A 12,665-nucleotide genomic window follows, 5' to 3' on the forward strand; every position below is an offset into this window, starting at 1 on the left:
GTGACGATGTGCGTATGGTTCCTAGCAACAGAGCCCCTCTCCTTCCGGGGGGCAGGACCATGTAACCGCGGGCCAGTGCGAGGAGGTACAGACCCGTTGGTACCAGGAGGCCTGAGGCCTGGCACAGGGAGACCATCTCGGAGTTTTCTCTCTCATGGCAGGGGCCGGGGGAGGTCATATTTGGAACAAAAGTATCACAGAAGGGCCAAAAAATAGTCCTGAGCTGAAGCAGATGGAGTGCTAGTGACAAATGACAGAGGGAACACGGTTCCCAACTCCTCTTTTCTTTCCTAAGACAGATATTTACGGTGGAAATAAGAGAACTGAAGTGCAGAAAGGTGAGACTGGATTGTACAGCCCATTTCCGTGACTTCCTGTCTCCCCCCTGTCAAGTTCAGCGGCTGCACTGAGGACGTGTGTGCACATGGTGTGGGGGCCTGGGCCCCGTCTGTGAGGAATTCTGGAGAATAGACGAGGAGCCAGAAGACTGGGGGTGGAAATAGGAAGCTCCAGTCTTTAAGAGGAGGGAAAGATCCGTTTTCCAAACTGCAGACTTGAGCTCCCCGCAAACATTTGGGAAGGTTACAGAAGAAAGCAGGGGTCACCGAGACCGACTACTGGGGTGAGTGTGGGCATCCCCTGCGAGACTGCAGAACAGCCGAGAACTCAGCCCGCTCCAGACCTGCTAATCATGACGTGCGTCCTCACGAGATTCATAGGTGATTGAATGTATACATTCCAGATTGAGAAGCACTTCTCGTCACAAAGGAAAACATTCGTAGCGCTGGGTGGTGACGGACATTAACTAGTGCATAAATGTCAAATACTGTGAGATGCAGCCCCGCGTCACAAAAGGACGTTTCAGTGGACCACGGATAGCGTACGTGCTGGTTCCATAAGAGGACGATGGAGCCAACACAGTTCTATCACTAGGGACATCGAAGCCATCTCGAAGCCACCGCAATATTGTCATGCAAAGGATGCCAAAATCACCGAGGCTGCAGCTGAGGGTGGGTGAGGACGACACTGGGGGGCTCTTCGAGGGGTTTCTGAGGCAGTGACCCGTGGGGAGATGACGGCCCTGGAGCAGCAGCACACACACAGCCGAGGAAGAGGCAGGAGAAAGGGAAACCGCAGGAGGAGAAGGGTGCCCAAGAAAATGCACAGCGAAGGGGTTAGCAGACACATTTGCCGACCTCAACAAGCGCCTAAAACGTCTGAGAACATGGACCCCAACCCTGAAAGGTTCTCGTTAACAGAGTAGCATGTTCATGGTGCTTTGTCTGCTCACAAGCAAATCTACGATGAGGCAAAGGAGCAAACCAAGCAAACCACCACGGATGTGCTTCTGGGAAGAGTGACATCTCCTCAAGAAGCGCCCCAGGCAGGTCCTTCAGGAGGTGTCCCAGAAGAAGGCAGTGTTGTCATAGGAGGTGACAGCTCTGTGCGTGTGATTGCCCTGGAGACCTTCCAGTGGGACGAGATGTGGAGGTGGCAATGCCATGATAGGAAGCGCATGGCGGATGAGAGGTTTTGTGATGGCCATCTTAAGAAACAATCTGCTGCATTTCCTAATTATCAAAGAGATTTAAACAACCGTGCTCTAGCTTTCTTCCCATTAACAACTGGCTCAGTTCATACAGAGCAGGAGCCACGTGCTTCTGTATCCAGCCAGGTGGGCTAAGTTGTGTCCCCAAGTCTCCGTAGCTTAACACAGTCAGCGTCTCAGTGCCAGACAGTGGCTGTCTCTCCAGGGCGCCACCAGCTGGTGACCCAGCTCATGACATGTGTCACCCATGCATTAGTAGGGAAGGCTCTGCTCCACAGTCACCCAGGGACCCAGGCTGATGGCGGCACTACCGTCGTGCAGCTGCCACGTGCCACACCAGGGAAAGGGAGACCAGAGAGTCACGTTGGCATGTGTTTTGCCAAACCTGGAACTGACACACTACACTTCCACTCACATTTCATTGGCTCAAACTAGTCATAGAGTTCCGCCTATCTGCAAGGGGTTCTGGGAAATGTGTCGGAGTAAACGGGAGGGGGGAGGGCTGGGGGGAGGGGGGAGGGCTGGGGGGAGGGGGGAGGGCTGAGGGGGAGGGTCCCTGCCACACCTAGTATGGCCGCTGCCAGGCTACACATGAGGTGTCTTTCCACCTTGCCTCTCAAACCTTCTGTGCAGATGTCCACTTGGTTACCTCTTCACCTCCTCAGTCATCACTGAGCGGTCTCCTGCGTGAAACCTCCTGACGTCCTATTTCAGGCTGCAGCCCACCGCTCAGTCCGCTATTTCACCGTCTGCTCTTCCTTTCTGCCAAAGCGTTTATTTATAACTGCCGACACACTGAGGTGTCTGTCTTTCCCGCCACGCTGTCAGCCCTGTGAGGGCATCGCTGTGTGTCTGCCTTGTTCAGTGACGGAGCCCCAAGGACCTCAGGTAGTGCTGGGCACGTCTGAGAGGGCACTTCATAAATATTTGTCAAAGGACTGACGTTTTAAAAATACTTGCTGCTGGTAAGGTCACAGTAACACTGCCATTTCTGGGCCCTTTTAGCGGGACTGTAAATTGGTGCAATACAGTTTTAAATAAACTTGTAATTTTGGAAGTTTTAAATTTACACAAAAGTGGCAAAAGACAGTACAGAGAGTTCCTGTGTGCCCCTCGCACAATCTCCTTAAGTTAACATCTCACATTGTATTTGTTAAAACTAAGAAACAAATATTAACATGATACTGTTAACTAAACCCTAGGCTTTGTTCCATTTCACCAGTTTTCCCATGAAAGCCCTGTTTTCTGGCCCAGGATCCAGTACTGGGTACCACACTGTGTTTGGCAATCCCTGTTTTCCTTTTGGAGAAAGGGGCCCTCTTACACTTCAATGGTGGAACGGCATCTGAGGTGCTCCCCAGGCCCCCCAAGAGCAGGTTCGCATTGATTCCTGAGGGTCCTGCTGGGCGCCTTCCTGGCCCACTGGGCACACACTTCTCTGCCCCCTGTCGGGCCCTGTCTCTCTGCCATCAGTACAGACTCTCTGGAGGACACTAGGTCACATTTTAAAAGCTCCTGTATGAAGTGCTTACCCTTTGCCACAGTGACATCCCTTCTAGAAATAGTCCAAGGAAACGCAGACTTAGGTACAAGGACGCGTCAGGAAGACATCTGTCATGCGGGGCCTCTGGTCCCGCTCCCCACACCAAAACGCAGGATATGGTGAGGCCAAAAAGGAACACCCAGGGAGCCATCGATAGGGGAGTCATACCACTATAGTCTCACTGGCGGCTGGGTTGGAGACACAGGAAGCAGGAGCCACACGATCTGCAACCCGCTGTCCGCTTCTCTGCCAACCAACCAACCCACCCCACTAGTGTAGCCACGGCAGTTATATCAGTGGCTAATGGCTAACTGGTTACAGCTGATGGCCAACTAGCCACAGCTCACGGCCATCTACTTCCCGAGCCAGCACCTTTCCACGTGAGGCCGAGATCCTGGAAACTGCTCTCGGGGGCTCTGTCCCCACAGCTTCCTTGTAAAGGACAAAGCACAGTGCCTGCCGAGGAACTTCAGAGGAGGATTTGTCAGACATGCCCAGTAGCACTCAGGGTTGTAAGGAGGGAGATGACTTGACCTGGGAAAGGTGATATACTGACCCCTCCGCAGGTCCTGGTGCCGGAAACTGAGGGCCATCTCCAGTTGGCTTCCCTTCATGGGTGCCACCCAAATCCAAATTCCCACGGCACAGCAGAAGGCAGTCCAGTGTCTGCTATGGCACCTGAGCCCAAGGTCAGTGGGGGGTGGAGGGTGACTCCGCAGACCACTCACAACCCCCCCAGTCACATGAGGGAGGGAAGGTCGCTTCCCCCGAGGAACAGACCAAGGGAAAAAGCTCCACAGATGGTTTGCAACATAGCATTCTTTTATATAAAAACTTAAGCCATCTACATGGTTTATTTTATAGCAGATGGATTAAGTAAATTATGGTACATCCTCTTAAGGTGGGAAAATGTCTGCAATGGTAAACGGAGAAAGCTGGTTACAAAATAAGATGCATGGTGTGATTCTGACACATGATTGGAAGAAAATACATCGAAACGTTACAAGTGGTTATCCTTTTGTGATGGTGTCAGGAATTATTTTCACTTTTTTTTTGCTTTTAAAATATTTTCTGAATTTTCTACAATGAATATGTATCATAAACAGGAAAAAACATTTTTTTAAAGCTAATGCTTTCTGATCTAGTCATTTCTATTTTAGCACTGTATTTGAAAGAGGTAAGTAAAAGTGTAAATAAAGCTTTTGTACACAGAGATATCTGTTACAGAATTATAATAGTGAAAATGGAAAACCACTTCCACAGTGTAGGAAAGTTAACTACATTAAATATATGAGCTTTATTATAGACCTTAATGTTTGGAAGGAATTTTAAAGACATGGAAAATTTTTTTCATAGCTAAATGAATAAAGCAGACTCTAACATTGTGTTTACTGTGTGACCTCAGCTACTCAATCTATTTAATTCAACAGTGTGAATTCTTAGGTCACTTTACTAAAAGCATGCCCTCTAGAATGGTTCTTTTCAAACTGTCTATAGTAAAGGATGACTTTTTAAAAATTTCTCTGTTAGGGACTGATATTTTCATAAAATACAGTAACAAGTAGTTGCTAGAAAAATGAAATGGAAAAGACCTAGAAAATGTAAACTCCATTTTTTTCATATTTGATTCAGGGGTAAAATGACAGGCAGCTGGCTGGAAGTTTCTAAGGAACAACTTGTGGGTCCCCCTCCAGGCAGCACTACTGCCACTCGAGGGACACGCCACTCCTCGCTGTGGTTCACACCTCAGTTCTAGGGCCAAAGTGTGTGTCGGCGTTCCTTTCTGTGAGATTAATAGAAGCCCATTGTAAGAAGAGCACAGAAAGATACCCCCTCATTGCTACTCCCCAAAGGTGACCTCTGCCAGGTTTCTTCCGACCGACATATACAATCGACAGCTTTTCGCATCGGGACACAGAGGTAGCTCATCACCGCTGTTGGCCATGTAACGTTCCGTGGGGTGGCTGCCCTACTGAAATCACTGCCCTTACACACAATCCTGCCACAAATACTCCAGAGCTCTCCGACCCCTTATCCAGGTGTAGCCAGAGGAAAACTTCCTTGCTCAGTATGTCCACTTACATTAAAAGAAGTAACAGCTTTATTAAAATATTATTCACTTACCATAAAATGCACCCTTTTAAAGTACACAAATGAGTGGTTTTTACTGTATTTGCAGAGCTGTGCAGCCATCACTCTATTACAGGACATTTTTCATCACCCCAAAGGAAAAGACACACCCATTAGCAATCACCGTCCACTGTCTCCCTTCCCCAGGCCCTGGTAACCATGAATCTACTTTCTGTTCCTACAGATTTAACTATTCTGGACATTTCATATTAAAGGAATCATACAGCGTGTGGCCTTTGGTATGTGCCTTTCACTTAGCACCATATTTTCAAAGTTCTGCCATGTTGTAGCAGGTGTCAGTACTTGGTTCCTTTTGATGGCTGAATAATATTCCATTCTGTGGATGGACCACTTTTTATCTGTTCACAGTGATGGACATTTGGGTTGTTTCCACTGTTTGTCTATTATGAATAATGACGCTATAAGCATTTGAAAGCATATGTCCACACAAAAGCCTGTACAATTTTCTCAGGTTTATACCTAGGAGCGGAATTGCTGGGTCATATGGTGACTCTATGTTTAACAGTTTGAGGGACTGACAGACTGTTTTCCAAACTGGCTGCACCATCTCATAACCTCCTGGCCGTCTGAGTTGTAATTTCTCCGCATCCTCACCAACATCTGTTGTTACCTGTTTTGCTTTAGCCATCCTAGTGTGGTGAAGTGGGATTTCATGATTTTGATTTGCACTTGCTAATATCCAGTGATTCTGAAGCATTTTTTCATGTGCTTATTAGCCATTCAGACCTCCACTTCGGAGAAATGGGAACCAAAATTCTTTGCCCATTTAATTGGGTTGTCTTTTTTTTTTTTTCGGGTTCTTATTTTTGAGTTGTAAGAAGAGTTCTTTATACGCCTTGGATACAAGTCCCTTATCAGATACATAACCAAAATATTTTCTCCCATTTTGTCTGCTGTCTTTTCATTTTCTGGAAGGTGTCCTTTGAAGCACAAGGTTATAACTTTGATCAAGACCGATCTACTCATTTTTTCTCCTGTTGCTTATGCTTCTTTTTGTCCTAAGAAACCTTTGCCTAATCCAAAGTCATGAAAATTTGTATGTTTTCTTTTAAGAGTTTGATCATTTTAGCTCTTACATTTAGGTCTATGATACGTTTAATTAATTTACTTTAATTAGGTCTATGATCTGTATAACTTTGTATATGGTGTGAGCTAGGGATCCAACTTCCTTCTTTCCTACGTGGCTATCCAGTTGTCCGAGCACCATTTGGTGACAACTCTTTTCCCATTGAATTGTCCTGGCGCCCTGCACTTCCATTTTTTATGTTGCCAAATTGTCCTCCAGAGGTAGCACTGGTGTGCCCCGCCCATGCCTGTACCTCAGACAGAGCATTGAAGGTTAGGAAAGGACATTGATAAACTAAAGCTCAGGGACCATCACTTAGGGTGAGGAAGTGGAAATGTTCCCTTCAGAGAAAAGTGCTATGAATTCTGAGTGGGGGGGCCTGACTACACAGCCGTGTAGCCGTGGGCAGTTACCCACCCCACATGCCTATGTCATCATGTTAAGCAGAGGGTGACACACCTTTGCAGTTGTGAGGCGTCAACATTCCACCCGACAGGCCCTCAGCAACTGGCTGTGGTGACATTCCTGTGGGCTGCATGTGGCCGAGGTCATGTGCTCGTGCGGGCGTCACAGGGCGACAGTGCTGGAGTCCTTTGCGAGTGTGAGATTTTTAATGATGACTGATCATGTGTAGAAACTTGGATCCACTGGTATGTGTCACTGTCACCCAGAGCAGGCGGTACTTGAAGTCTTTGCTGTGGCATGTGAAGGGGGGAAAGGATGTGACTGAGATTGAATGTGACAGCAAGACAAATCCTGAGTGACAGAATGGAAGGCAGTGCAGAGGCGGGCTGCACCGGGCAAACCTGTGGGGCCCAGTGGGGCTGCCTGGGAGCTCAGATGCTAGGGCAGGGGTGTGCCCTGTCCCCCCCGACAGGGAGGGACGGAGGGGGCATCCTCATGGGAAGGGGACTTGGATTAGAGCATAGAACCTGCAGTAAGGGCCTAAGGAGCTGTGGCTCAAGTCCCTTGGGTGCTGTCACCCACGGCTCAGGCACAGAACCTGCTGGAAACGTGCGAGGGCGGGTGGACCCCGGACTGCGTCCTCTTCCTCTGGCTTCAGCCTTCAGATGGCTGATAAAACAGAATAGGAACCTAAGAATTCCTCCCCCTCCTGTCCCCGGAGAGGGAAGAGAGGCATAAACGCCACATCTCATTAGTGTTTACGAGCTTGGGCGGGCAGAGTGGTCCCCCCCTGCACAGGAGGCGGGGGGCTGTGGGAGGTGCAGGAAGGACGCCCCAGCTCTCAGGGACGCCGTGTCCCAGACGTGGAGGCCTGCCCTGGAGCAAATGAAGTAAGGGGTTAAAAACAGATGTGGGGTAACAGCTGCTTTTATTAAAATGGAATCAGGAAGGCAACAGGGACAGGAATTGGTAGATGTGGGGCCAGAGGCAAGACTGCAGATCTGTGGAAACTGCTCTGTGCGTGTCCCGCAGGTGAAAGAGAAAAGGGAAGGCAGCTCTGTGCATCTGGAGCTGAGAGAACAAGGCCGAAGCCCTGGCCTAAGGTGACCTCAAATACAAGGAATGAGGTTGGCAGGGTATTAGTGTGAACCAGGACATGAGAACTCGGAGCTCAAAGAGGTGAAAGAATTCACACCATGATCCAGGCTGCACAGTGGTGCCAAGCGTACGGCTGGACGAAGGAGAATAAATACTCTAGTGACCCCTATAGAAGTGACCCCCATAGAAGACACACCGTAAACAAAGGGATGGGACCTGAGGGGACGGAGGGTCAGCTGCCTCTGCCTCCTCCTGGGCCTCAGCCGGGCAGGGACTCCCGACTGCTGACGTGGGGGCGGGGCTAGGGAGCCTGAGGGAGGGTCCAGGAGCAGTGCATGCAATATTGAGGTGACCACGGGGGGGCAGCAGCAGACCCGGAGCAGGAGCCTCCCCAGGCTGGAGGGCAGGGTTCTGCCCACTTAGGTTCACGCCCTGCCATCTCGCTCAGAAACTGGGGTTCCAGGACTTCCAAGCCGCACAGCCAGACTCTGGGGCAAGGCCGACTTAGCCACTTGGAGCCCCTGCCCGTGGCCCTGAGACTGGCCCAGTGCGAGCCCTGTGTCTGCAGGAAGCGGAGCAGTGAGTGCCGGGAAAGCATCCGGCCAGGGAAGGCAGGCGGGCAGCACCCACTGCCTGTCACTTCTGCAAGAATTTCTTGTTGAGAAGGAAGATGAGCAGGTTGACGTTGACCTTGGCCTTGCTGAAGAGTTTCATGACAGCCACACCCTCATACTGGAGCTGCAGGAGGTCCTAGGAGGGAGCGCAGGGCAAGGGGAGCTGGAGGCCTCTTCACCATGCCTGGCAGGGGCCACTGCAGTGGGCACTGAAACCCCACGTCCCAGGTGGGAAACCGAGGCCAAGGGACAGGGACGGGGACGCGACCAGTGTTGATTCAAGCAGAGCCAGGGCCCAAACATTTTCTCATTCAAAGGCCCAAGCGCAGAGTGGAAAGCAGTAGGTTTAAAATCACCGCCTCCCTGAGCGCCAGCCTGACGTGCATGGCTTCTAACTAACCCTTCAGCTACAGAGCCTATAAAATGGGTAAAGTGCTTCAGAGCTGGGGCGAGGCTTACACGAGGTGACAGGTAGTCCCTGACACGCGATGGGGCTACAGATACTAACTAATCCCGCTTGATGCTTGGAACCGGGGGCTGCGGCAGGGCCTGGGGACAGAGGGCCTGGGGCTGACGCACCCTTCTCTCAGGAACAGACGCCACTGACCGGGTGGGCAGCAGAGCTGCGGTCATTGAGGCCGGCCTGCGGTCATTAGGCAGCGCACCGGAAGTCCGCAGGTGTCCCGAGGGCTGGCGACAGTCCCCTCACCTGATAGTGAAGCTGAAATCGCTCCATGTCCACACCCAGGAACTTGGCGTTGACTTCAAATTTTCCTGCCTCGTCTCCAGGAGTGATGTGAAAGACCACGTTTCTGAAGCTGTGAGGAACAGGACTCAAAACGGGGACCCATCGCCCCTGCCCAGGGACACTGCGCCCCGTGTCACCCAGGGCCTTGAGTCCCCTTGGTCACTCCCAGGGCCCAGCTCTGCTTTCCGCCAGCCTCCCTTCGGCCCGGCCCTAATCAGCAGACCTCACCTCCAGTTCCTCTGCCTCGGGGTGTCTGGAGCTGTGCCAGACACGCCCACTGCCCAGAACTTTCTGTTCTCCCCATTCTAACAGCCTCTTTAAGGCAGGACAGCGCTTTACCACAGGTAATGGGACAGGAAGGGTGACCCTCTGCCCTCCAGGGACACATACTGATTGCTGGGGAGATCTTCAATTTCCACCAAGACGCCCTTCTCCACGAGCTGGGCAGCAGTGTAATGAAGACAGGGCTGCTTCTTCCCTTTCCCAGAATTCCTGATTAAAAAAGGCCCCAGAGAATTCATCCACTAAACCCTTCAACACCCAGGACACTGTTCTGTCTGGTGCTGCTGGGGAGGAAGCGAGACCCCGAGGGCAGGAGACGAGGCCCCAGACAGTCAGGGAGGGCCGGGCGGCAGGCAGCACCGACCTGGAGCTGGGGGCCAGGTGGCCCAGGCAGGCCCGGAGGTACTGGCTGTAGTAGTCGCCCTGCTCCTCGTAGAAGGTGGCCTTGGCGTCCAGGCCCTGCAGCGTGGCCTGCAGCCTCAGGAGCTCTGCCTTCCGCCGCTGCCGGTACCTGTGCTGGCTGCGGATGTCCTGGGGCCACAGGCAGGGGACAGGGGACAGGGGACAGGGAGGGGGAGCTGGCCTTCCTGGCAGGAACCTCGGCCTGACGCAGGCCCAGGCACACTCACTGCAGGGGCCCAGGAAGCAGGAAGACAGAGACCCCCGGCTCTTTTTCCTAGGAGGACGGCCTCAAGGACGCCATTCCCAGCCTCCAAAGGACAGCCTCAGACCACCCCCACCAAGGACACTGGTAGTTCCAAGGCTCCTCGTGTTTTAGTCAAAGACCATCACAGGAACACCTGCTTCCCTTGCTAATTTTAAGACCTTTCTTTCCAAAAGGACCCTTTGGAGGTCTCTTGGTGACAAGTTTGGGTGGCCACTTACCAGGGAGAGGCCCACCCTTGCGGTGCCAACATGTACAGATACACACGCATAGACACACGCACGCAGAAGCACTTGCGCAGACACACACGTGCACGCACACATACCCACATGCACACACGGGCCCATGCCCAGGCTGTCACCTTGGCCAGCTCGTCCACCAGCCCCTGGTAGCCGTCGCGGGCGCTGACCACGCCCAGGCTCTCCAGTCGCCGCAGGTTCCTCAGGACGCGGCGCTGCTTCTCGGCCAGCGGCAGGAGGCACTGAGCCGCCAGCGAGCGGTGTCTTCGCAGAGGCTGCGGGGTCTGGGCCTCCTGAGCTTGGCGTCGGCACATCAGCCTCTTGTGGGCTGCTTCCTGGGGGCAGAGACGCTGGCTAGAGGGGCCTGCCAGGCCAGCCCTGGACATGTCCGGGTGTCAGCAGGACTGTGCCTCCAGGGCCCAGCTTCTGGGCAGAGGGACTGGGTGTGAAGGCCATCGGGGGCCCCCTGCATCGCCACAGGGCGCCTTGGCAGAGGCAGACCAGAACACAAGTACAAAGAACTCCCAACACCATGGCTCTGTGATGGCTCCAGGGTCCTTGGGGACATTTCCCGTCTGTCCTGTGTTGGGACCTGCCTCTGTGGGCCGTCCTCACCTTCTCTGGGAAGCCCCTGGCTTAGTCTTCACGCCAGCTGGCCTGACTTTCTCCTGGTCCCCCACCCACTTACCGCTTTCTCCTGCCTCCAGGCCTTCAAGCACCCACTCTCTGAGCGCCAGACCTGAGTGCTCGAGGCAGCGCCAGCCTGCGCCACACAATGACTTTCCTGCCCAGAACACATCGCCCAGCATCAGGGCTGGTGAACTGGCGGGCAGGGAGGGAGGTACAGCCCTAGCATCCACAGCTAGGGCCGCCCTTCTCCCCTGGGTGTCTCTGGGGTCAAAGACCAGGGGAAGCGCCAGGGGAGGGGCCAGCAGCACCTGTGAGCTGGCCTGGCTACTCACCTGCTCCCTGGAGGCCAAGAGGGACAGCGTGTCCTGGAGGGAGGCCCCAGGTTGGAAGGGCAGGATGTCGGCCAGCAGCTGCTTGGTGCTGCGGGAGGAAGGCCGTGATGGGAGGTGACGGGCGGGGAAGGGTCTGCACGGGGGCGGGCCGGGAGCCAGAGCAAATGCACTGTGCCCGGCACATGGCTGCCAGGGCCACAGGGAGGAGGGGAGCGAGGGTGTGAGGGGGACCCCCCGTGACGCAGGCTGACCACACGCCATGTCCTGGGCCCGCAGGGCCCTCCGCAGTGCCTTCTGTTCAGTCCTTGGGCTGAAGTGCACACGTCCCCTGCGAGACCATTCCTGGTCAAGGTGTCCCTTCCCCTCAGGCCTCCTTGCTCCGACAGCAACCCCTCTGCGCAGCTCTGTGTGCCCCCCTTGCCCCACCCACTGTGGCCTCCGATGGTGGACAAAGCTGAGGGCCCACTGGCTTGTTTACAGGGGGAACGGATGGCTGCCCTGCTGGCAGCAGGAGGTGGCCACGTGGCCGCTCTCTGCCCGATGACCAGCCAGCCGCCCTCACTTCTGCAGAACTGCGGAACCCAGCCCATGCCCACCCCAACCATCACGGCACAACAATGGGATTAGACACGAGCCCCCCGCCGGGCTGTGGCATGGCCAGTCACCTAACCCTGAGCCTGTCCTCAACGGCAAGCCGCTTGTTACGAAGGTTACATGACAACACATACAAAAGCGTTCGGTAAACAGCACAACAGGACGCAAACATCCGTTGATGCCAATACGCTAACGCCTCCTCTCCCTTCGGCTACAACACAGCTCAGAAGCTGATGGCAGCAAGGGGACTGCCAGTTGGCTTCTGGGAGAACTTTCTAAAGGACAGGAGAGCCCAGGAGGAAGGCACAATGGCCACTTCAGAGCAGGGGCCAAGGCCACTGTCACCCACCTCAGGAGCAGGCTCTGGGCGCTGGTGTCCTCAGCGTCTGTCTCTAGCCCTTCAAACTTGTTGGTGAGTGTCAGGGACACTTCCAGCTTGCTCAGATCCATGCTGCCGTCCTCCGCGCCATTCTCCCCTGAGGCAGAGTCACCAGTGAGGGACAAGTGGACGCGTGGACATGCATGGTGGGGCCGAGGTGCACACGCGCCCTTCCAGGAAGCTCCCTGCTCGGTGGTGCTGCCCTGTGCTCTCAGCCTTGAGCACCGACGGAAGGGCTGTCACCCTGGGACTTGTCTCCCCCACAGCCTCAGCCCTGGCACCCTGAGGCCGGGGGCGGGGTCTCCTGGAGCCCCTGGTTCTGTCATACCTGTCACCACCTCCTTCCTGATGTGTGTCCTGTAACTCACTTC

At 53.8% G+C, this 12,665-nt stretch overlaps 1 protein-coding gene across 1 annotated transcript in view; it reads right to left on the minus strand.

Moving 5' to 3' along the window:
- Positions 1-7,623: 7,623 nt before the first annotated feature.
- Positions 7,624-12,665, minus strand: part of IQGAP3 (IQ motif containing GTPase activating protein 3) — a 35,333-nt gene continuing 30,291 nt past the window's right edge. Inside the window, exons 32-38 of the mRNA XM_019711202.2 lie at positions 12,265-12,391; positions 11,322-11,409; positions 10,482-10,694; positions 9,821-9,987; positions 9,565-9,666; positions 9,136-9,244; positions 7,624-8,562 (exon numbers count right to left, since the gene is read on the minus strand). Coding sequence (XP_019566761.2) covers positions 8,449-8,562; positions 9,136-9,244; positions 9,565-9,666; positions 9,821-9,987; positions 10,482-10,694; positions 11,322-11,409; positions 12,265-12,391 — 920 coding nt within the window. The 3' untranslated portion in view covers positions 7,624-8,448. The remainder of the gene's footprint in view (positions 8,563-9,135; positions 9,245-9,564; positions 9,667-9,820; positions 9,988-10,481; positions 10,695-11,321; positions 11,410-12,264; positions 12,392-12,665) is intronic.

Source organism: Rhinolophus sinicus, linkage group LG14, assembly GCF_036562045.2.
Source record: "Rhinolophus sinicus isolate RSC01 linkage group LG14, ASM3656204v1, whole genome shotgun sequence".
NCBI lineage: Eukaryota > Metazoa > Chordata > Mammalia > Chiroptera > Rhinolophidae > Rhinolophus > Rhinolophus sinicus.